The 25,518-nt window shown below is 39.2% G+C and overlaps 1 protein-coding gene across 1 annotated transcript in view; it reads left to right on the top strand.

The window, feature by feature from the left end:
• astn1 (astrotactin 1) overlaps positions 1–25,518 on the top strand; it is a 616,195-nt gene that overhangs the window by 230,451 nt on the left and 360,226 nt on the right. The window contains exon 11 of the mRNA XM_034703125.1: positions 8,052–8,202. Within this exon, the coding sequence (XP_034559016.1) occupies positions 8,052–8,202 (151 nt within the window). The remainder of the gene's footprint in view (positions 1–8,051; positions 8,203–25,518) is intronic.

Here is a 25,518-nt window from a genome sequence, read left to right as displayed (position 1 = left end):
TACATGGGTTCAGGCCGCTAAGGAATTTGGTTCAGGCAATAGGGTTTAGTGTTTTAGCAATTGAGAAATACTGTAAAGGCGATCTAGATAGCTGGTTACTGAGTCTTCTTCTTCTGCTGCTCCTTTGTCTTCCCCAAAGAACCACTACTGCCCCCTACTAGGAATCAATTAGATATATGTCAATTCATCATTATTTTAAAAGACAACTATAGTCAGTACTAGTATTGTGTGACAGCCCTTGTTTCATCTGTGTCTTTATAAGAAAAAAAAGATGTCAAGGTTGGTATGGTCCTAAAACCTGAAGACAAAAAAAGTACAGAAAAAGTTGTTTTTTCATCCTTAGATATGAACTAATGTGTGACAGATACTGCTCTTACAGATATGTGGTCATCTATGGGAAATCTGAGCCCAGTTTAGAGTCTTATATTACTATTAGTGTTTGTTACATTATGCAGAATTTTAATCCTTCTACTGAAACATTCAGTTGGACATGCAGTCTTCTCACCCTAACATCACGTCTACACACTTTAATTTTCAACACTTTATTTTCATTTGGCAGATTTCTTTAAGATTCTGCTTAAGTAACTCATAACTCTTCCATCTACAATCTGATGAACACCACATTCAGCTTACCCCAGGTGCCAGAAGACAACACGGCTAAAGCCTTTTTTTAAGCTGCAGGACTATTATCCTTCACTGCTGCTTCCCTCCATGTCTGATGAGCCTGTTTTGCTCCCTGGTAGATTGATATGTCGTGATTAGCTCTGATCTTCCTCATTTTGATTAGCCGGCTTCATGGCAGTTATGACTGGAGGAGAAATCTGCCTTGTTTTCTCAGTCTGTTTTTAGAAATGCCTTTAGGCTGCAGTCACAAAATGAAGGTTGGAGTTATCAAACAGTTCATTATAAGGCAGCAATGTGGTGCAGTGTTTAGAGCTGTTTAGGAGAACTGTTTTACATAACCTATAATGTTTTAAATTAAAGACATAAATAGTTTTTGTTGAATATCTCCACATTTCAAACATTTCTCTCTTTCCATGTTTTGGGTCACTCCTCCCTCTCGACCAAATAACTAACCAAAGCGAGTAAATTGCAGAGTAAAACTTGGCATTTAAACCTTTGTGATATTTTTCATCATCACATGGGTTGAATGGATGGTTCTTTAAAGTGCTTGTTTGGACGTACATTTGCTTCTAACCCTCTCATTGTGTAGCTCTCTATGTTAATGGTGCACATAATTGAGGCTCACATTTATTACCCATTTCAGCTGCAGACAGCTGTCTGGAATAAATTGCTCAACATATTACAGGTAGTGCTTACAGATCATTCATCCAAAGCTAACCCTACATTATGGTTGTCAAGATTATACGGGTTATTTTAACTCCAGTATGTGTATTTATAATTATATGAAATAACTTTTTCTTTTGCTGGAAATGTAACCTTGATTCAAAAGTTGGGACGCTGTATGAAATGTTCATAAAAACATGAGGGAGATCATTTAAGCCCTCTATTTAACTGCAGACAGTGCAAAGACACCGTGTCAAATGTTGGCAATGAAAATGTATTGCTTCATAAAACACATACTCCTGTTTAAATATGATGCCAGCAACAGTTAGGTCAGGGTTATGTTTGCCATTGTGTTGCATCAACTCTTCTTTTAACAGCACTCTGCAAATGTTTGGAAATCGAGGGGGGCAGTTTTTGGAGTTCTGAAAGAGAAATGTTCAATCAATCAATCAATCAATTAATCAATCAATCAATCAATCATGCAAGCTTTATTTATATAGCACCTTCCATACAAATCAAATGCAACCCAAAGTGCTTTACAGTGATTGAAAAGAAGAAAGAAGCAGAAATAAAATAATGGCAAGACATATTAAGAACCAAAAATGGATTTTAAAATAGAGACTAAAATAAAATAGAGACTAATGCACACCAACAGCAATAAAATAGACTATATAAAATAAAATGTACACTTAAAATAATTTAAAGCCTCAAATTAATATTAAGAATATAAATAGATAATTTTAAAGGGTAAGGATAAGAGCTGAAAATAAAATTAAGGCTAAAATTATCAATAAAACTGAGTAGATAAAATTAATAATTGAATGAATAAGTAAATAAAAGATAAAAGATAAAAAGTTAAAATTAATAAAATGATAATAAAAAAATAGATAAATCAATACAATAGGAAAAAGTAAATAATACTATTTTTAAACCCTACATAAAAGCCAGACTGAACAAATACGTTTTTAGTTTACGTTTAAAAGTCTCAATGTTCTCCCATTCTTGCCTGGATTTCCACTACTCAACATTTCAGGGTCTCATCTGTCATAGATTTTGTTTCAAGGTGCACCAAATGTTTTTAACTGGTGACAAGTTGGGACTGCAGGCAGGTCTCTATAGCAACCAGACTGTCCTACAAGGGTGCCATGCTGTTGTAATACAAGCATAATGTGGTTCAGCACTGTCTTACTGAAATGTCATATTTGAAGTTAAGGCTAATCAGACAAATGTCAGAGCCTGCACTCGTCTCATTGTTCTCCTAGCTGAGATCTAGCAATGAGTATCTTTGAGACAATTTAAAGAGTGCAGACTTAGCACCTCTTAGCTCCTGCTCGGGAGCGTGCCTCCATGCTAAAGATACGCACCACGGAGACCACACCCAGCAGATGTCAATCTGAACAGAGAGGATCAACCTGGAGAGGAAGTCAGGCACGATAATAGCATGTGACATCCACTCAATTTCAAAATAAAACACCATATTCGGACTCCTGACCCATTCTTCTTTCAGTTGAATCCTCAAAGTCAAACGACTGTAAGAAATGTTAGAGAACTCAGACATGACTCACATGGGGCTCACTCTGAGACTGAACCATGTTTGTTTCTCAGGAGCAACAAATAAGACAAGTGAGACAACTGACCATATCTCCTTTTGATCTTACTGCCTACTTTCATCTCTGGGAGACATAGATGAGACATAGTTGAAAGCCCATTATGTCATTTTTACTACAAAATCCTACATATGGTGTCTTATAGACCATGTGATGTTAACAAGAAGGTTCACAGACACCATAAAGGGAACGGTTTTAAAGTCTCTCCACAGAGAATAAGGAAAAAGAAGACTGTCCTCATGCAGGCACTTAAGTTGTGAAGCTCAGACTGCAAAGGCAGAAAGACCCCAGGATGCCGACGTAGTTGATTGATACCTGATGGAGTGGTGATGATGATGGAAAAGCTTGTGAGCTGGCAGTGGTGAGCGATGGACTTGTGTGTCTGAGATTGCAGGATTGGGTCTAGTTTTTTGTGGGTGACTTTGATACACAGCAACACAACCATTTGAGTTGCACAGGAAGCAACTTCAAAAATTTCCATGAATGTGTAATACATCTTGTTATGTACGGCTCCTCAAGGGTTCTGTCTCATGTCTCTCTGGCCAAGCCTCTCTCTCTCTCTGCCGACTGTGCACCCTTTTTCCTTAGGGTTTAGTGTCTTGTAATTTCCAGGTTAGTTTAGGGTTAGGTGCTGGGAGCGACGGTTCATTGCTCGGCTGGCCCAGCACCTCTCCATCTTTTGTTCCTTTTGGCCGGGGTCTCCAGTCCCTTATTATTTCCCTGATTTCTTTAAGGTTCTTTAATTTGGGAGGGGATTTCACTGACAAATAAAGCTTTGGTTTTGATTGCCATCTTTGTGTGGTGTCCCTTCTGTTCTCTCTGTATGTTACCGTCTCCTTTATTAAGCCTGTGCAACATTGTTGCCTGGACGACCGTAACACATCTTGTGACAAAAGCAGATTTCCAAGTAAAATCTGGTCAAAACATAGACGTGTAACCAATGTCTATAAATAGTTAGAGAAAAAACTTTTACTTTGAACCAATTCTTTAGTGTGGAACAAATATGTATCTTTTTTTTTCAGTGCTCTCTTTTTAATAAAGAATAGAGCTCTTGGAAGTCAGTCTTCACATTTGTGATAAAGATATCTATGATCTCAGGAGAATGTACTGTTTATACTCTTACCACATTTGACTGTAATCTTCAAACCAGAGGATACAAATGAATTGCATGTTGTCTCTTAAAGCTAGGGTTGGTAGTCTCGGTAAACCAGCATGAATTTGAATGTAGCTTTTCCTCATGACTCCGTCTAACCCCTCCCCTCCTCCCTCGGAGCTCCCCCAAAACGACGCTCACATGCACGAGCGTCGCTGATTCTCGACCATATGATGGTGACTGATTCAAAACCGGTCCTCACCAAAACATTATCATAGTGAAAGTTAAAAACACAAACAAACATGGCTGCTGTTAGTACTCACAACTATCATGCTAGCATTATCCAGTTGTACCCGTGACACGATATCAGGAGAAAAGTTATAACACATATATAATACTGTAACAGCTCTACTGTTTGTTAAACGTGTTCAGTGTAGATGCTCTTAATTCCTACAGTGTTGACAGTCAGTGAAGGCATCAGGAGAGGTGTAGAGTGTGAGAGTGGGAGAGAGGAGAGGAGAAGTTTTTCATTCATTCAAACATTGATTGTTGTTTTGTTGGTTGGCGTGATCACGACCGACAGTGACCGGTTATTAAAACTCAATGTGTTCACGAATCGGCTCGTCATCACTACAGCCTCCGGACGGACGCTACAATAAATATATACTTTCTGTAGGACTTACTGAACGTCATTAATTATTCTGCTTGTTGGTGAGAGCTTTTTAGACTGTGTTCCGGACTACAGTCCTAAGCAAAGCACTTCATCAGGTCAGAGGGGACAGGCCCGAGGACGAGCGAGAGGGGCAGTAAATAGAGTCAGGGGAAGTAGAGGCAGGAGACGGGGACTCGGAGGAGTGCACGCCGGGGAAATGTACGCGCAGGAGGAGGGTAGAACGGCTGGACGGGATTTGGGGAGCCAAAAAACAGTGATTGGTTGGTGTTTTCACAGGTTTACTCCGGCTGTGGATAGCAGTTTTTTTTCACTCTTTTTTTAGGAACACATCATGTAATGATTGCCATCAGGACATAAAGATCATTTTAACCAGTATGACAACAAGTGTATCTAAATCTGATTACCAACCCCAGCTTTAACTCTACCCCCATGGTTTGTTTATGTGTTCATGGTGAGGTATTTGGAGCTTTGTGTGCACCAGTATTTGCAGCACCTTCATACTTAAGTGTTGTGATGAATGTAGCTTCAAAGAGCATGACTCTAAACAGTTTCTCGTTGAGATATTTAAAGAAAAAATTGTGTTGCACACAATCTTTGGATGTGTCTTAACTGTAATTGCAGTTCCCAAATAATTCAGCTCGCATGCTTGCTATGAGTTTCATCATCTTGCCTGGGCTCTATTTAATAGCTCTTCCCTGAATAAATGACAACAAAGCTACGGACAATTATAATGGAAAAATTGGTTTGTAAGATAACATCAAGTTAACTGTGGAAAGGAAGAAAAGCCAGTGTCTCCTCTTGTAGGGAGGGGAAAGAGTGGGGGGATAAGGAGAACATTTTGTAGGCTCCTGAGAGGTCATCATTTTCTTACCAAGGCGAGGTCACGGTAACGCCATTAAACAAGCCCCTGCTTATCATTATCAGAGCTCCTCAGGAGAAACAGCTCTGTCATTTAGATTCTGTGCAAAAACATAGTCCCTCTCTTCTGTCTTCATCTTCACACATGTGAAGTAAAATCATTCTGTTAGGTGGGGTGTTTACTTGACCTTGCAAAAGGTTTACAGAGTACAACAAAGAAAAAAAAAGACATAAAACACAAAGTGAGTGCTCAGAGCAAGGTTAGAGCTGGAGCTTTGCTGTGTGTTTTTTTGTATCCCAAGTTAAATACTTTGCATAGCAGTCGTGCTGTGAAGAGTCATTGCTTCTCTCATGATGTTTTCACAGGATGAATTTAACTCCTCTGTGTTTGTTAGTCATGAAAAGAGATTTCTCTTGTTGGGTGAATTCAGAGCGGATGTCAAAAAGTATCTTGCAGAGCAGAAAGGAGCACGACTTTGACAGATCCTCCATTCTCCCCAGAGACACTGAAATGTGAGATGAAGAAAATGTGATATCAAAACCAATTTTCATTATCAAAATAAATAAAACAACAACAACAAAGAGTATTGCTGACCAAAAAAAGGCTTAACTGACTGAGTATTGAGTTTCATCTAGGAGTGTTTCTTAAAACATCAAAAAAAATACTGCTTTTAAGCCGACACAATCCACGTCATTAATCACTGCCTCATCTGAATTTTATCAAAGCAGTGTTAAGGTGGACAAATACTGACACCCTCAGCTGCTTCGCCTCTAACCACTAACGCCGTGTTTTGGGCAGGCAGCAGCTATTTTTTATTCCAGCCCATCATGATTCAGCTTGTTTCAGTTTGTTTTGTCTCAGCGCTCTCAGTTGAAAACAGTTAAACTTTTGGAAAACTGCTGCACTCATCAATGTCACTTCTTGATCACCGACAAATCAAAATCAAGAAGGGGCAGGACTTCTGAAATCAGCTTTGTCAACAACAATGGCTGATTTCTGTACGGAAGAGAAAGTTATCACACTCGTATTTTCAAGATACAATTTCCAAGTTTGGATCTGCTACAAATACTATTACACAATTTATATAAATCGTTTTAACAGTTTCTTGTTTGAATGCCATTGAAATAAAGCAACATAGCATATGTGCATTTTTAAATAGACCCAATGGTCACTACTCAGGGAAACAGAAGTGCTGCCGGACAACTCTGCAATCCAGCAAGAGTGAACGCTGGTGAAAAGCAAGTGTGCCTCTTGTAACATTTCCACATCAAATGCTAAAGATTTCATATGTTGTTTTTAGACTTGCTATGGATGGAGATAACAGCCTCAGGCCTCAGTTATGATATGAAAGAGGTGCCTCATTGACTTTCATGGGAGGAAAATAAAATAATGGAATACTATAATAGTAATAATCTAATCACTAATTATGTAGGCGTATATGCATGTAAGACGATAATAATGATAAACTGTACCAGTGTTGGCCAGCAAGCTGTAGCTGTGCTGGAATAAGCTAGGTTACATGGACGTGGCTTTCAGGATGAGATATTGCGAGCTAAACACAGTAGCTAATGGGATAATGTGATGGTTATTGAAACATGGAACAGAAAACATATTTGCACATGTACTGTGACCGTGCCTTATAAGATAAGATAAGATATACTTTATTGGTCCCCCATTGGAGGAAACTATTTTGTTACAGCAGCTTACGACACGGGACAGGGGAATACAACAATGTACTAACATAGTTAAAAAATAAAAAAACAATAATAATAGCAATGATAAAGGTAAAATAGAATAAAATAAAATAGAATAGAATGTAATAAAATAAAAGAGGATAAAATAAAGTAAAATAAAATATAATAGAATAAAATAAAATAGAATATAATAAAATAGAATAGAATAGAATAAAATATAATAAAATAAAATAAAATAAAATAAAATAGAATAAAATAGAAAAGAATAAAATAGAATATAATAAAATAGGATAACATAAAATAAAATAGAATAGAATAGAATAAAATATGGCAACTATTACAGATGTATACACACTATAAAATAAAATGAACCTTGAACTTATTCATACAGTGTTCTCTATTTTTGTGTTGGAGCACATTAAACCACAACAAGAGAAGGTTTGTGAAAGTGATTGTTCATCATGGCTAATATACAAGCTAACGTCCCTTTGTTCTCTCAAAGGTCAGGATTATCAAAACAGCTTTTTCATGATCAATAATGAGAATTTGTAAATTGAAGTTCATCAAATCTGAGCTCATTGAATTATATCTGCTTTGAACTTGTCCATTAGATTTACTGATCATGTTCACTGATGAGTTGATATTTCATGTGACAGTTAGAGAGAGACAGTCATAATGTCAGATGAAACCTCTTTTGATGAGGATGGTCCTCCATGATTTTTAAGGTTATCATGAAAGTTGATCACATCCTCTCTAAGTCGAAGAAACATAAACATACATACACTATGTCCACACAAGTCAGTGATCCTTCTGTTGTCCATTATTTCTGCTTCAACAGAGAGGAGTTGATGATCAGTTCATCGTTCGACTCGTTGGAGGTCCTCCTGGATTCCTTCGGGCCTGTCAGAGACTGCACCAAGGACAACGGAGGCTGCAGCCGCAACTTCCGCTGCATATCTGACCGAAAGCTGGACTCCACTGGATGTGTGGTGAGTTGTTCTTTTTCTAAGATTCTGTCTGGAAGCGTCCATACATTAGCTCTAAAAGCTGGCTCTGACCTTGCCCCTACATTTCAATTTAAATCATTTTCAAAGTACTTTACTTCTAACACCAAAGATCCAAGCCTTTGGGATTTTTGATCCAATGCCCACTCAAACGGCCTCATCACTGTTGTTTTATATTCTAATGTTGTATGAATATCCAGTTGTGGCCATCAATTTTTCAAGTCCATGTATCTGTATAAATATTCATAAGCATTTCTGCAGGCCTAGATGACCCACATGAAGGACAAGCAGCAGACCTGCTCTCTGTAATGTGTCTGAGTCGACAGTTTGACTTCGCCTCTAGTCTCATACGCCTCTTAGGCCGACAACACACTCATTACCTCCAGGTGGTGCTTAGCAACCAGGAGATGTTGCAGCCAGGTCTGTTTTCTTGTCCATCTGTTAGGCGCTCAAGCAATAGCGTTCTTGTTATTTGCAGAATCTTAGCGCCGTCTGCTAGTGTTTTGCTTCTGCTAAATCCCCTTCCTTATATTGATAAGCTGTCAGGAACCAGCCCCCCCCTGAAAATTTAATTTCTTCTCAAGCACCGTGATGCACTCAAGTCGAGCTTTTCAGGTGGGCTGGCAAGATGCAATTTATGCCAGTCAGAATGCTTCATCTTATCTCCCCTAATGCACCTCAAGGAGCGTGGAGTTTGTGAGCTGTTTTTTTAATGGGAAAGTGTTTCACTTATAGATTAAGGTGGACACATGTATTTCCAAACTACTATACATGCAAATGGTTCAGTAAACATTAGCACAGAAGAGCTAGACTGCCTCAGGCAGCATCTATGGATTACTTTCTCTTTCATCATCTACCTTTGAATCATTTGTTGACATTGTTCTCAATGGGTATTGTATTAGGTGCTTATCTAAAGTCAATGTGGGATCGACCTTCAGTTTTGGGACTCCGGCTGGTGAACTGCCATGGAAACTGAGCAAGGTTAAAAAAAAATGAAGATAGCCTTTTTCATCTGCATTACATTTTCTCAACCCTTACCCGTGGAGTCCACAGGACGCCTGTTTGGAGCGTAGCGCAGCTCAGAGCAGGCAGGATCAGCTGGGTCCAACATAGAGAGAACCACATACAAACAACAGGTTACAGAGCCTTTCTGTGGTTGAATTTCTGCTCCTTTGGATAGTATTCCATTACTTTTGTGCTTCTACCATCACTGAGTATGCTGCAGAACTGTCAAGTTTCGTTTTTGCAAGTTCTAAACCTGCAAAAAATGAAACTTAACAGTTTAACAGTGAGTTTAATATTAATAATGTGGCTCTATTTTGTTGTCCTGTTACCTTCTGACACATCTATCATCTTAAAGTCCTGTTGTAGTCGACCTGGATCACATATATATGGCTGTTTGTAGCTTACATCCATAATCGATGAGTATTTCACATCTATACGATCTTTAAACGGTTGGGAGTCCGTATATGATGTTTTATTTTGACTTCTTGTCTAGGTCGTTCTTTTCTGTGCATATTGACACGTGCTGGGCGTGGGCTCCATTGAAAATAGACTTGAAGCGTATCTCTGGCGGAGCGGCGCGGGGGCACGCTCCCGAGAAGGAGCTGAGACGCGCTGCAGCGCGCCCTGTGGAACCTAGAGCATTGACTAGAATGGGAACGTATCGGCTGCGCAGTGCGCGGCGCATCCGTAACGTAACGCCACACATCCTTTGGACCCGAGGCTTTACACTATATTCCACATTCCTTAAAGAAACCCACCTGTGCTGCCCACTATTACACTGCACGTCGGCTGCTCCGGTCAGATACTTGACTTTTCTACTCTCTCTTCTGGCTTGTTCAGACTCTCACCGCCAAAGTTCTTCCTCTGCTTTACACTCAGGTTTACAGTGTTATCTCCTGTGTTCATAGTAATGGGTTTCTGATTGTCATAATGAAGCTCTTAGTTATCCAAGCTGTGGTACACGGTGCCGAAGCTCCATTTTTGTAAATCTCATTGTAACTGTCGTCTGAAAGGGATAACAGATTGTATTCCTTCAAATCATTTAGAAATTAAATGGGAACAGACATCATTTTAACAATTACTATTATTGTAGTGTTAGATTTCAGAGCATGACAGAACTTAACATCTATACAGCTGACTTCAAACCAAATAAATGATCCACTTAAGGTTCTCACAACTCCACAATTCAGTTGCTGAAAAGTTATGCACATTATCAGATATGAGTTTTTCTTTTTTTTTTTCCTTTCCTTTCTAAGGAGTTCATACTAAAGTTTACATGCCACCATGCCCACAGTAACAGCATCATTTTTTTTCATCATTCTTTTTCATCTGAGGTCTGACACCTCACTCTGAGACCTGAGGATGTCCTAATATTTACACCGTACTGAAGTTATTACCACCCAAATGTAATGGATGGTACCATGTTTTACAGTTGGCCATGTGTTCCTCTACCAAATATGTCCAATAACTACTAAGGTATATTTTGCATTTCATGAGTTTCAGATACTTGTAACGGCCCTTTGTCTCTAAGTTGCTCCTAAAAAGTGTCTTGGACAGCTGTAGTACAAGGAGGCCTCTTGAATATCAATGCAATTAAGTTCCTGCCCTTTTTATAGGATAAGTTATGCTGTTCATCCAAAAGCAAATGCTCAGGAGATCACCTTGTTTATTATGTGAGCTTGTAAATGGAGCAAAAGCTGTTGCCAAGAACAATAAAAACACCTGGCCAAGCGATTAGATTCTATCACTTCTGCATCTCTGCTGCCCTAAAGTGCAGCCCATCTGCTGGGTGCAGACACTAACCGCTGCTGGACCGGCCAGTGTCGCTCTGTTATGGAGGTCTGTCAGAGATATTATGCAAGGAGGATTTGTTATGTGTATATAATACTTTCTATTATCAAGAGTGTCTTTCCATAAATCTGAAAGTGGTCCGCAGAGTTGCAACAACATTGCATTTGAAAGTCTGAGAGTAAAGTATCCATCCAATTCCCGTCTGGTTGCCAAGAGATGACAGAAGGAAGATATCCAGTAGTGATGTGTCATGATCAAAAGCTGAGATGCTTTATAGTGAATCAGAAGAGCCGGCTCGCATCGAGAGAGAGCCGGCTCCCAGTTTTTTTCCTTTCACTGCTTAGCTCTCACAGTGCTCAGCCCCAGCTCTGCTCACAGCAGAACTTTGTTTCGATTGGTCAGCATGGCGGCCATGCATCCAATCACATGTGAGGATATATGATACAGGTGATGGAGGGCAGGCCGTGTATCGTGGTTACATCTGTTCCTTCTGAGAGGAGAAATCGGATCAGCCCATCCAAGCTGAGGCATCTGATTTTTCTCAATACCAACATGAGTTTGGTTCTGGTTCTGTTTGCTTGAGTTGGTTCTGGTTCTGTTTGCTTGAGTTTGGTTCTGGTTCTGTTTGCTTGAGTTGGTTCTGGTTCTGTTTGCTTGAGTTTGGTTCTGGTTCTGTTTGCTTGAGTTGGTTCTGGTTCTGTTTGCTTTAGTTTGGTTCTGGTTCTGTTTGCTTGAGTTGGTTCTGGTTCTGTTTGCTTGAGTTTGGTTCTGTTTCTGTTTACTTGAGTTTGGTTCTGTTTCTGTTTGCTCCAGTTTGGTTCTGGTTCTGTTTGCTTGAGTTTGGTTCTGGTTCTGTTTACTTGAGTTTGGTTTTGGTTCTGTTTGCTTGAGTTGGTTCTGGTTCTGTTTGCTTGAGTTTGGTTCTGGTTCTGTTTACTTGAGTTTGGTTTTGGTTCTGTTTGCTTAAGTTTGGTTCTGATTCTGTTTGCTTGAGTTTGGTTCTGGTTCTGTTTGCTTGAGTTTGGTTCTGGTTCTGTTTGCTTGAGTTTGGTTCTGATTCTGTTTGCTTAAGTTTGGTTCTGGTTCTGTTGGCTTGAGTTTGGTTCTGGTTCTGTTTGCTTGAGATTTGTTCTGGTTCTGTTTGCTTAAGTTTGGTTCTGATTCTGTTTGCTTAAGTTTGGTTCTGGTTCTGTTGGCTTGAGTTTGGTTCTGGTTCTGTTTGCTTGAGTTTGGTTTTGGTTCTGTTTGCTTGAGTTGGTTCTGGTTCTGTTTGCTTGAGTTTGGTTTTGGTTCTGTTTGCTTGAGTTGGTTCTGGTTCTGTTTGCTTGAGTTTGGTTCTGGTTCTGTTTGCTTGACTTGGTTCTGGTTCTGTTTGCTTGAGTATGGTTCTGTTATGTTTGCTTGAGTTTGGTTCTGGTTCTGTTTGCTTGAGTTTGGTTCTGGTTCTGTTTGCTTGACTTGGTTCTGGTTCTGTTTGCTTGAGTTTGGTTCTGGTTCTGTTTGCTTGACTTGGTTCTGGTTCTGTTTGCTTGAGTATGGTTCTGTTATGTTTGCTTGAGTTTGGTTCTGGTTCTGTTTGCTTGAGTTTGGTTCTGGTTCTGTTTGCTTGACTTGGTTCTGGTTCTGTTTGCTTGAGTATGGTTCTGTTATGTTTGCTTGAGTTTGGTTCTGGTTCTGTTTGCTTGACTTGGTTCTGGTTCTGTTTACTTGAGTTTGTTTCTGGTTTTGTTTGCTTGAGTTTGGTTCTGGTTCTGTTCTGTGGATATGTTTGCAGTTTTTTGTTGAATTGTACAATAAAAAAGTTTGATTAAAAGGGTTTCAACACAGAAACCATTATTTTTTGCAAAGTTAAGGTAAAATATAAGGCTTCAAAAGATCCTAAATTAAGAGCCGTTCGGGAGCCGAGTCAAAAGAGCCGGCTCTCTGAAAAGAGCCGAACTTCCCATCACTAATTTCCAGCCATGCAGAGCTTTGAAGTCTCCACAGCACTTGATTATGTTTAACTTAGCTAACACTATTTTTCATGCTCTCCCCTTGTGTAGAAAAGCACAAGAACAGTCAGGTATTTTCCATCATAATTCTCTTCCTTTGCTCATAATTAATCAACAGCTTGTATTCACTAACATCCAGAGGGAAACGTCTTCATGTTGCAGTGTGTTGCAAATCCTCGCCAAAAGCAACACAAACATTTCTTATTCCTGAAATTAGTCTCACTTGGATCCCAAAAAGAAACGGGGAAAATCATTTCTTGCCGATGCTTTGTGCACCATGAGACATGATATTTTTTTTTCCATTGTATTACTTATTTATTGTTCTGTGATCTATCTCTTCTTGTGAGCATGTTGAAGAGTACACAGATATTTTTCTGAGAACAACTGAACAAAAGAGAAGCCTCCTCTTACTTTCTTATCTCTTAGTGTTTCTCTTTCCACATCATTTGTAGCTGTTCACTGTGACCACAAAGGAAACCGTCACCCTGAGCATATTATAATATATGAATCTATACTTCAGTGAGGCCTTTCTAAGGAGGAGGTGGACACTAGGTAAGACAAGAGGAGGTAAATGATGATGGAGCTTCATGGAGAACGTTTAAGAAGCACTTAACAGAAAGGATCAATGTAAACAGGCTAACATGTTACACACGGTGAGGCGTTAACAATGCTTCAAGGGTGACACAAACCCACACAAAGAGAATAAACGGCTACCATCAATACAGAGTTAAAATAGACTCAGTGCAAAACAACATCAGTCTGGCAGGTTAATTTTGTTGCATTAAAGATCATTTAAGGCGGGAAGTCTGTGCTTTTTTCATCCTCTATTCTTCCTTCATCATCCGTCATGCCATTGCTTCTTTATTTTCTGTTTCTGTGCCTCCCACTCGAGACAGCCCTGGTAGGAGGCATTATGTTTTGGAGATTGCCATCCTTCTGTCTGCCCGTCTGTCTGTTCCATTTCATGTGAAAGAGCTATCTTAGGAACATTGAGAGAACCCATCTTTAAAAAAATGCTCAAACTTTTTTATTTGACTGGAGGATTAACTGATTAGATTTTGGTGCAGTGTGACGTTGCATGAATAGTTTTCTCTAAATCAATAATTCAAAACTTGGGCACAAACTTAGGCTATGTTCACACTGCTGGCAAAAGTGGCCCAAATATGATTTTTGTTGGGTAAAGAGATCAGGTCAGATTTTTTAGAAGCAGTGTGAACACTCAAATCTGGCCCAAATCTGTTCTTTTCAAATCAGATTTAGACTACTTCTATTTGTAGTCCTGAATCAGATACAGATCTGTTTTTTTTTCAGTGTGACCTCAGTGTGAACGGCCAAGGCGGATTTGATGCTCATTTGATTGATGCTCATTTATGGTTAAGTTTGTAGCCCATGCAGCGCACCGCCCAGGTTTGAATCCAGCCTGGGGGCCTCTTTCCCGCATGTCATTCCTCCACTCTCTCCCAGTTTCCTACACTATCCACTGTCTTCTCTTCTAATTCAAAAGCCAACAAAATCAAGAAACAAGACTCAATAATGAAGAAAGCTTTATTGCCAAGTAGGCTCGCACACAAGAAAATTTGACGTGGTGATTGGAGCACGGGTACTTGACAACAAGACATTAAGGATAATGGGGATAATAAAGGATAGGAAGGGAAATAAGTCTTTAACTCTAATTTGGAAAAAAAATATATATATAATGATGAATTTATGACATCTCTACCCAAAAGATCGAAGAGAACATCATCGAGGGATTAGACAGCTGGTAGCTTTAAAGGTGACATATCATGCAAAATCAACGTTTTAATGGTTCTCTACCTGAAATATGTGTCCCTGTCTACAAACCCCCCGAAAATGAAAAGAATCCATTCTGCCCCTGTTCTGATTACTCCACCTTTCTGTAAATGTGTGCTGAAACGAGCCGTTTCAGTTTTCAGTGTTTTTCATACGTCACAACGGCATCCAGTCTGTAACAGGAAGTCAGAGCTCGGAGCTTGTTCAGCCCATAGACTGTATGAAATACAACTCAACCCCTCCTCTGTTTTTCATTCCCTGCACACGTGTGTGCTAACAAGGAGCTTAGGAGGGAGGCATGCTAGTTGTAGGCTGTCTTAATAAACACAAAGGTCGGTTTTACTCCCCACGTCTGCAGATTTGAAGATCTAGTGGATGATTTTTATTTGTCATGGAAAAGTGCTAGCGCTAGTTAGCATAGCCACATAGATACATGTTCGTAGCTGTGTACCAAGACACACGTCGACATGCTGACAAATAAAACAACAAGAAACACTAAATCTGTGACCAATCCTTCAGAAAAGGTCCTGCTGCAGGCGCCTCTCCATCAGGATCAGATTCTGGATCAGATTCAGAGGGTTGAAGTAACGCGGGTCTGTGAGCAGCCGTGTATATTCAGCCAACATGCAAACATTAGATCAACGTGCTGGACAGCCGAGGCCACATCCACTTCCTGAGGGGGCGTGGTCAGAGAGCTCGTTCTCATTTAAAGGCACAGACACAGAAAACAGCCTGTTCTGAGCAGGGCTGAAAAAGAGGGGTTTACAGTCAGACCATAATCTGATTTCAAAGTGTTTATTTGAGCAATAAACTTTAAAGACATGTTTTGGGGACCTCTTAGTCCAATATATTTTGATGAAAAAGAGCATAATATGTCACCTTTAAGTCAAACTTCCCTCTATGGAAAACGGTAACTTTATGTAACAATGTTTACATTCACATAAGTCGTTTACATAAATGAAGGTTTAGCAGACTCACTAAAATCCCTCCACAATGTGGGAAAAACCCTCAAAAAGTTTTTTAGAAAACGCTGCGTAACAACCAATCAATTCACTTGATCTGTGATCTGCTGTAAGGGGAGGAGGATGAAAGACTGGTGAGATACTTTACCAACCGATTCTACATGTATCGGATATTAATGAAAGTTATTGATTGTGCTTTCCCAGCATCGCACTCAGCAGAGACTACAGTATGCAAACACCAGAGCCTTTGAGCTGTTTTTCTTGTTAGAAGTAAAATCACCAGTGCTTATCGCTTCAAGTCACGTTATCCTGTTCATTTTTTTTTACCACCATACTGTCGAGGCTGCAGCTGAAGCATTACATCAGAAATACACCACAGGAGTAAATTAGAGCAAGGAATCAGTCTCAGGGAATAAAGTGGTGATTTTAGTCTGATCTGATGTGCAGTAATGATGTAAAAGTGATATAATGAGTCTTATTTTCTGCATTGACTCCCTGTGTGTGTTTTCCCTTTCATTTTGAAAATGCAGCTGTATGGAAGTCTTTTTAACTCTACAATTTTCTGATATCATAGTTTGCTCTGTAAGATATGACGATCTGCTGATGGCAGACTTATTCATGTTTGTGGTTGGTCTCATGCTGCTTATACCGTCTTCTTCATGTGAAGTGTCTCTGAGTGGTTTGCTTAAATTGAAGTGTTATGTCTAGTTCCCTGTCTTTTGTGTGTTGACCCTCGTTAAAGCAGTCTGAGGTGTAGTGGTTGGCACAAACACACCAATTAGGGACCGACTGTAGCTGAGACAGTGTTTTTGTTGTTAAAAATAAAAAAGCAGGTACAGTTTTCTTTGGTCCTCCAGTGCAGGGACAGAATAAAGGTGTGTTAGTTGTCTTTTGAAACCAGCAGCAGATCAGTTGCTGTGTCTGGCTCTAACCTTTGACGTCTTGACTCTGCAACACAAAGCCAAACAACAGTAGCCCAGTAGGAAGCTGAACGCTGATGGCCAAATTCCACCAGATCCGTATCCAGTGTGTCTCCAATCCGACACGGCACCAGATCTGATCAGATATTCTAGTCAATCTGTTAACTTCCACTGGATCCGCTTATTAGCATTCCGGCTGTGTCTCTGATCCGGCAGGTCGGACGCAAGACTTCTATTTTTGCCGGATGCCGGAGCACGACGCATCAATCACCACAGAGTGGATGGAGCAAGACAGGAAGTCAGGCACCAAAACAAAATGAAAATATCCGGTTAATTTTCAGAATAAAACACTCTGTGTTATCGTTAGATCGGTTTTAACTTAAGTACAACAACAAACCGTCATGATGAGCGGAGCCAGGCCTGGAGTCAACAGGTCAGAGGTTTTCAGAGGACCAGAAAGACAACATGGATGAGGAGAGGAGGAGGAGGATCCTTGATTCAGTGATTGCTGTGGGAAAACCTCGGTCACATGACTCCAGCTGTCCGGCGGTCCTGCTCCATGCTGCGTTCCAAAAACACAACCGGTGGGTGTTGACGGACAAGAGAACACAGAGCTGGACTGCAGCGGATCAGAGACGGACCAGACACAGATCTGGTGTCAGGGAGTAGGAGTGGTTTTGCATGCGTGCCTGTCACAGTTCAGGAAAGACCCAAAAGCAGAATTAAGGCAGATAGTGATTTAATTAAACAGCAGGCAAAGAAGTGCACAGTCCGTTCCAAAGTTCAAAACCCAAAAGCAGTCTAACCAGGCAGAGGTACAGAGTTGGCAGGCAAAATCCCAAAACAGGTTAACAGGCAGAGGTCAAGTTCCAAGGAGACAAAAACATACAGCAGGCCGAGATACAAGCAGGCAGGAGCACACATGACCATCTGGCAACCAGCAAAGGAACTGACTGGCCTAAATACCAAGGAGTGTCCATGACACATGCCTATGCAAATCGCTCCTGTCATTACATCATCACAGGAGCAAATTCATATCACCTCGCAGAAGCTTTGTTTTCCCAGGATGCGGGCTGCAGGTGAGCTCTTTTGCATCCAGATTCGCAGGGTTGCCAGGTTGGAAGAAGACTGACATATATCTGCATGGACGGTGAAAAATGTGGGACCTTTTAAAAGTTCTTATGGGGTCAAGGATGAGCTCACTGACTTTGTAGGTTATAGTCAACATTGCACTGATCACACATCCATCCAGTTCTTCTGCAGTATTTCTTATTATGTGTTGTAATACATCAAAGTAAGCAACACCACAGCTGATAAGTGGACATTCTCTTCTTGCTCTCATCCTCACAGACATTGAATGTTCACTGCTTTAATAAAAAATGGTAGGATAAGTCATGAGTCAAGTTGTATTGAAAATGCAAAAAAGGAGCATGCAACCATGAGGTAGAAATTCCAGTGTTTTATCATTTATTATAATTTTTTATTTAACAGCTAAGAAGTTTCTGCTGCATTGCACCAAGCAGAAGACAGGTGGTGGTGTGTTGTTGTTGTTTTTCTTCCTTATTGGGTATTTCACTGTAGCATCTTTCCATTCCTGAGCTCTGCAATCTCATCCCAGCCCCCTCGCTGCATTCTGCTGGGCTCTCCTTCATTTGCTGAATCTGTCTAGAAGCCGGTCCCAGACGCTGCTGCCTTAGTGAATCAGTAATTACACACAGGTTGCCGGCACAAACCGAATGGAAGAGGCAGGACAAATTTGCCTTGTGCTTCTATTGATGTAAATCTGGCGCTGCATGCACAGTCATCCATGAAGAGAGAAGCATGTGACCGGACAGATTTCCAAACCCAACATGGGGAGGATGTGGCTCCAGAAGTATGTTGGATTCAAGTAGTTGATTAATTTTTCTTTAAACATACAATACTCTAAGAGCAGCTTACCACAAATCCTCAATGTGTTGTTCCATCTGAATGATACATTTCATTTTTTAAGTTGTGTATCTAACAAACATGTTTTTCAATCATTGTAATTAAGCCCAGTCATTAATTCCCTCCGCCCCCACACACACCCAAATATACACACACACACACACAAACCCCGCTCCTGTCTGTCACCACGCAGCCGATTCCCAGCTGTCCGTGCATATATTAGTGTGTGTTTTAGTAATTATCTTGTGACTGTCAAGCTTATAAATGAGCTTCTCATCCGTCTAATCAGGGCGGTAAACTGGCTGGGCCCTCGCGCTCTGATTTCACCCTAATCAATTAACACCTTATCTGCGTACGCACCGCCAGTAGCTGTCCTGTCTGCGTTTAATATCTTTCCTTGTGTGAGATTCACTGATGCTGGCGGTCTGCTCTGACCGACCCGCTCCGTCTGGCTGATGTATTGCACTCCTGGGGAGAGGCAGCGCACAACGCCTCTTGAAGTGAGAACGTAATAATCACGGGATGATTGTGAGATTAATTAGCTTCGTCTTGTCACTTGTCTTCTCGGCAAAATGGTGGGAAACGAGGATGTTGTTGACGGAGCAGATTGCAACAAAAGATGGAATGTGGAGATTAGCTGGGAGCCGTCCAAACAGCTGAATCAGGGAGTTTGTGAGGCCTTAAATGTAGAAATGTTGATCATGGTGCTGTTTATAGAACAGTTCTGATTTTGTTGTATTTCTGATATAAATATCTAGAATACAGATAATGAAAACTGCTGTGTGGACAAGATAGTTTATTAGGAGTGTAAGTGACAAGTTTTATACCATATTATATTGACAATAATATGTTTGTTGATATCACAGTCTGCCACAATACAACTTTTAGCTTAGATATTTTAATATACTATATTTCTTAACATCCAAAATGAAGAGCCCATGATTACCTTTAATCATGAACATAACCATGCAGATTTAAATCAATCCATCCATCCATCCATCCATCCATCCATCCATCCATCCATCCATCCATCCACCCAGCCACTCATCCATCCATCAATCCACCCATCAACCCACCCACCCATCCATCCATCCATCCATCCATCCATCCATCCATCCATCCATCCATCCATCCATCCATCCATCCATCCAGCCACTCATCCATCCATCAATCCACCCATCAACCCACCCACCCACCAACCCATCCATCCATCCATCCATCCATCCATCCATCCATCCATCCATCCATCCATCCATCCATCCATCCATCCATCAACCCACCCATCCATCCACCCATCCACCCATCCATCCATCCATCCATCCATCCATCCATCCATCCATCCATCCATCCATCCATCCATCCATCCATCCACCCAGCCACTCATCCATCCATCAATCCACCCAGCCACTCATCCATCCATCAATCCACCCATCCATCCATCCATCCATCCATCCATCCATCCATCCATCCATCCATCCACCCATCCATCCATCCATCCATCCATCAACCCACCCATCCATCCATCCATCCATCCATCCATCCATCCATCCATCCATCCATCCATCCATCCATCAACCCACCCATCCATCCACCCACCCATCCATCCTTTCATCCATCCACCCATCCATCCATCCATCCACCCATCCACCCATCCATCCATCCATCCCGCCATCCATCCATCCATCCATCTATCCATCAATCAGTCAATCTTTATACAGCACCACATCACAACAAACGTTTTCTCAAGGCACTTTTACAAACAGAGCAGGTCTAGACCGTACTCTATTCTATTATTAACAAAAACCCAACATCAAGACAGGATAAGATCCACTCCCATCTTACAGACAGGACTCAGTCTGATCTCATCTTAATCCACCATGAGCAGAGCACTTTGCAGCATTTAGCAAGTTACAGTGGCAAGGACAAACTTCCTTTAACAGGCAGAAACCTCCAGCAGGACCAGACTCATGTTAGACAGCACATGTGTGTTTCACCACCTTGAATTTACCTGAAGTTGACTTGTTCTGTGTCGATTCATATTGCGTTTCCTCTTTGGCTTGATCGTACAGCATTGGACTGCACATTTTATTAAAGTGCTGTCTCAGTGGAATTGAACATTTCATTTTTTTTTTTTTTTTATACTTTATTGTGTCAATGTTATATATACATGATATACATTTCTTACAGGTTCAAACATTTTTGGAAAAAACACTTTTTTTTTTTTTTTTTTTTTTTTTGACATTGTGACCCTCCACCCATACAAAATTGGAAAGTAAATTATATAGAAATGAAAAATAAATAATAAGGGTTATCTAAAGATAATCAAAACACAAAAATTGAAAATACATAAATTCATATATAAATAACCCAGTAGAATAAAATAATATACATATATATATACATATACACACATATATACATAGACATACACATACATATGCATATACATACATATATGTACATACACATACACATACACACGCACATACATACATACATACATATAAGGGGCATAAGCTTCAACCTTTTCTTTTTTACAGGCACATAACTTTATATTCATTGATATCCTGTCCTTGCTTTGAAAGGTAGCCATCTTTTTTCAAGTAACTTTTCATTTTTATTTATTCTATAGGTTACTTTTTCCATTGAGTAAAAGTTCTCTACTGTTCCTAACCACTTGAATGCGCTTGGAGATTCCTTTTTTTTCCAGTTTCTTGTAATTTGCTTGAGCGCAGTTATTCTCAATACACAGAAGAGGTATAACTGGTTTTTTAGTCCTTTAGGACGTGTTCCCAGGAGTATATTTTGTTTTCCAACGCTGCTCTTTTTGCCTAGCATCTGTTCAATTTCGCTTATTACTTCTGACCAATAACTTTGAATTTTTCTGCATGTCAAAAATATATGTGTGTGGTCTGCATTATTTTCCCCACATTCTCTCCAGCAACTGCCACTGTTTTGTGCATATTTTGATATTATAGATGGTGTTGTAAAATACCTTACATTTATTTTCCATGCATATTCCTGCCAATAGGGTGATCTTATATAATGATAAAAGTCCTCAAAACTCTGGTTCCACTCTTCTTCAGGTACAATGCTGTCCAGCTCCTTTTCCCATTTTTCTTTAATATGATTTAAGTTTTCAAAGCTACTTTCCTGGAGAATTCTGTAAACTTGTCTGATTACATTTTTGTAGTTGTGGCTTTGATGTATGTTTACCATGCATACCAGAAGGGGATGTAGATCTCCCAGGGTTCCAATTTGAACCTTGTCTCTCAAGTAGCTCCTCACTTGCAGATATCGATAGAAATAGTTGCTGGTTAAACCAAATTGTGTTGTGATGTTTTCAAAAGTTTTAAGTCCTTCTTCATTATACATTTGATAAAATCTTACAAGTCCTTTGGAGTCCCATATCTTAAAAGCGTTGTCTAATGTATTTGGGGTAAACTCTGGGTCCCACGCTATTTCTCTTAGGCAGGTCATCTGTTGTTCACTGACCTGTAGTGTTTTACATAGCCTTCTCCAAATTTTGAATATATTATTTACAGTAAATAAATTATTTAATTTTAACTGGATTTTTTTAAACTCTGAGAAAAGTAATGTACTCAATGTACTCACCTGTTCAGTCTCAATGAGTTTCCATTTAGGGTTTAGATCTTTATTCATCCACACTAAGATTGATTTTATTTGTGCTGCATAATAATAATGAGTTAAGTTAGGTAATGCAAGTCCCCCTTTTACTTTCCTTTGCTGTAGTATTTTGAGTTTTACTCTTGGTTTCTTTTCATCCCATATGAATTTTCTCAGTAGCCCTTCCCATACATTGAAACAAGTAGGTGCTATATAGAGTGGCAGGTTCTGAAATAAAAAAAGGAAACGAGGCAAAATATTCATTTTAATAATATTAATTTTTTCTAGTAGAGTGAGTGGTAATATTTTCCACCTACTCAGGTCTTGCCTCACTAAGCTTTCTAATTTTCCATAATTACTATGATGCAAGTTATTTAAATTGTTAGGTATGGTTACCCCTAGGTATCTCATTTTATTTCGGCCCCATTTGAAGTTATAAAGTTTTTTAAAATCTTCCTTCAAATGGCTCCCAACTTCCATAGCTTCAGTTTTGTTTGAGTTTAGCTTATAGCCAGATAGAGCTCCATAGTTTGCAATTTCTTCTATTAACGCTGGTAAAGATTTGTTTATGTCTGTAAGGTATACTATAATATCGTCTGCATATAATGCCAGTTTATGTTCTTCCTTTAATGTGAGGCCTTTAATTATCTTATTGTTCCTTATACGCTCAGCTAAGGGTTCTATGCATAAAGCAAACATTTGTGGGGATAATGGATCCCTTGCTTTGTTCCCCTTTTATTGCAAATGTTTTCGAAAGTGTTCCATTCACTCTTACTCTTGCTTTTGGTTCTTTATATATTCCTTTGATCAGTTTAATAAATGTTTGATGGAAACCAACTTTCTCGCATATTTCATATAAGAAAGGCCATGACACCCTATCAAAAGCCTTCTCAGCGTCTAAAGTCAATGTTAACATATGTTGCTTAGTATTTATTGCATAATCAATTATATCAAGGGTGCGCCGTACATTATCATTTAAGTTCCGGTCCTTTAGGAATCCTGTTTGATCCAGGTTGATTAAATTGGGTAGTATATTTGATAGCCTGTCTGCTATAATTGATGAGAATAATTTTTGGTCTACGTTCAGAAGAGATATTGGTCTGTAAGATGAACATTCTGCAGGGTCTTTCCCTTCCTTAAGTATAACACTAATAATAGCCGTGTTCCATGTATCTGGCCAGTTCCCAGTCTGCAGGACTGCATTGAAAGCTCGGCACAGTATAGGAGAAACAAGATATTTAAACTCTTTGTAAAATTCGTAAGTAAATCCATCACTTCCAGGACTCTTTCCAGTTTTCGCTTTCTGGATAGTTTTTAGTATTTCCTTTTCCTCTATTAATCGTACTAAGTCTTGGTTCTGTTTAGCTGTCACTATGGGAAGATTTAGGAAATCCAGATACTCTTTAATTTTCTGAGTGTTCGCCTCTAATCCTTCTGGGGTGTAGAGATCTTGATAATAATCGTGAAAGCATGACGCTATTTTCAATTTTCCCCTTTGGTGTATAGAGTTTCCGTCCTTAATTGTAACTATTGCAGTTTTTTCCCTTTGTTTCTTTAATTTATTCGCTAATTTTTTTAATACTTTTGGGCTATTATCATGATAGGTTTGCCTGCAGAGCATGAGATCCTTTTCCACTTCTTGTGTTTCTATGGTTTCTAACGCCTTTTTAGCTGTGTTTAATTGTTTCTTTACATCCTTGTTGATCCCTTTTTCTTGTTCTACTTGTAGTTTTTTAATTTTGTTTTCCAAAGCTATCTTTTCACTTTCTCTTTGCCTTTTTTTCCAGGATGAAAATGCTATTATTTCTCCTCTTAAAGTTGCTTTCGCAGCTTCCCAAAGTATAATGGGTGTTACTTCTTCGTTATCGTTTATCTCAAGATAAATTTCCATACTATGTCTAATTTTTTCATTAAAACTCTGGTCAAAAAGCAAGGCATTATTTAGTCTCCACAATGTTTCCCCCTGTTCCCTTCTTAAGTTTATTTCCATTACGAGTGGTGCATGGTCTGCTATCGTAATAGGCAATATTTCACATTTTTCAACCATTGAGATGTCATTTTTAAACATAAAAAAATAATCTAGTCTTGAAAATATCTTATGTGCTTCAGAGTAAAAAGTGTAGGCTTTCTCTTGGGGGTGCAAACTTCGCCATACATCCATTAACCCCAGCTCTATTTGGGCTTTCCTCAACATCTTAGCTGCTTGCTCTGATTTATGCTTTATGATACTTTGAGTATCTATTTTCTGATTCATAACTATGTTTAAGTCACCACCCATTATTATTATTCCCTTTGCCTCTGTCATTATCAAGGATAAGATTTTTTCTAGGAGTTCTGTTTCTTTTCCCGGAGGGTTATATACATTAACGAGGGTTATGTATTGTTCATTTATTTCCCCAATAATAAAGACATACCTCCCTTCCTTATCTCTAATACATTTTTCTTTTTTAAACATGATATTCTTTTGGATAAGAACTGCCACTCCTCTTTTAGCTGATGTATAGGAGGAGAAAACAACTTGGGCTGAAGTTAATTTCTCTAATTTTGCATGTTCTACTTTACTTAAATGTGTTTCCTGAAGGAAAATAATTTCCCCCCCTTCTTTCTTGAGTTTTTGAAGTAATCTCTTTCTTTTAACTGGGTTGTTTAATCCATTTGTATTAAGTGAGATGAGTTTAAGCTTCCCCATTGTGCCACTTTAGTAGACTTTTTTCCACTTTAAATCTAAAGCCCCTGAAAGAAAAAAAGATGTATTCAACATCACTTTTGCCCAAAAAAAGAACATTTAAACCATAAAAAACACCCAGTGGTGAACTTCCAAGTTTTGCAACCCCTATAGGGTTGCAAGAGTGCTTCCACCTTGTTGAAATTGTGTGGAAGGAGGAGCTACCATTTAGTAACCCCAGCCACATGATGGTAAATGCGGCTATTGATATAGGAAAAATAAATGCCCATATCTGCATGGTGGACCGTTGTCGAGTGAGTAGATAACAAAACAACCTTGTATTCTGTCTCTAAGTTCCAATTTGTCGTCAGATCGAAGTTCTTATAAACGTTCTCCTTTTCTGCCCCTCCCCACTTTTACCTCTGGTTTCCATTTCTGACCCATGAGACTTTTGTGAGAAAATAAAAATAATTTTAAAAAAGTAATCAAAATAATAATAAGTAATAGTAATAATAATAATTATAATAATGATAATGACGATAATAATAATAATAATAATGATAATAATAATAATAATAATAATAATAATAATAATAATAATAATAATAATGACAATGATAATG

The sequence above is a fragment of the Notolabrus celidotus genome, chromosome 15, assembly GCF_009762535.1.
Source record: "Notolabrus celidotus isolate fNotCel1 chromosome 15, fNotCel1.pri, whole genome shotgun sequence".
NCBI classification, from domain to species: domain Eukaryota; kingdom Metazoa; phylum Chordata; class Actinopteri; order Labriformes; family Labridae; genus Notolabrus; species Notolabrus celidotus.
The sequence above is the reverse complement of the archived record's forward strand: the minus strand, read 5'-3'. Positions and strand labels throughout refer to the sequence as shown.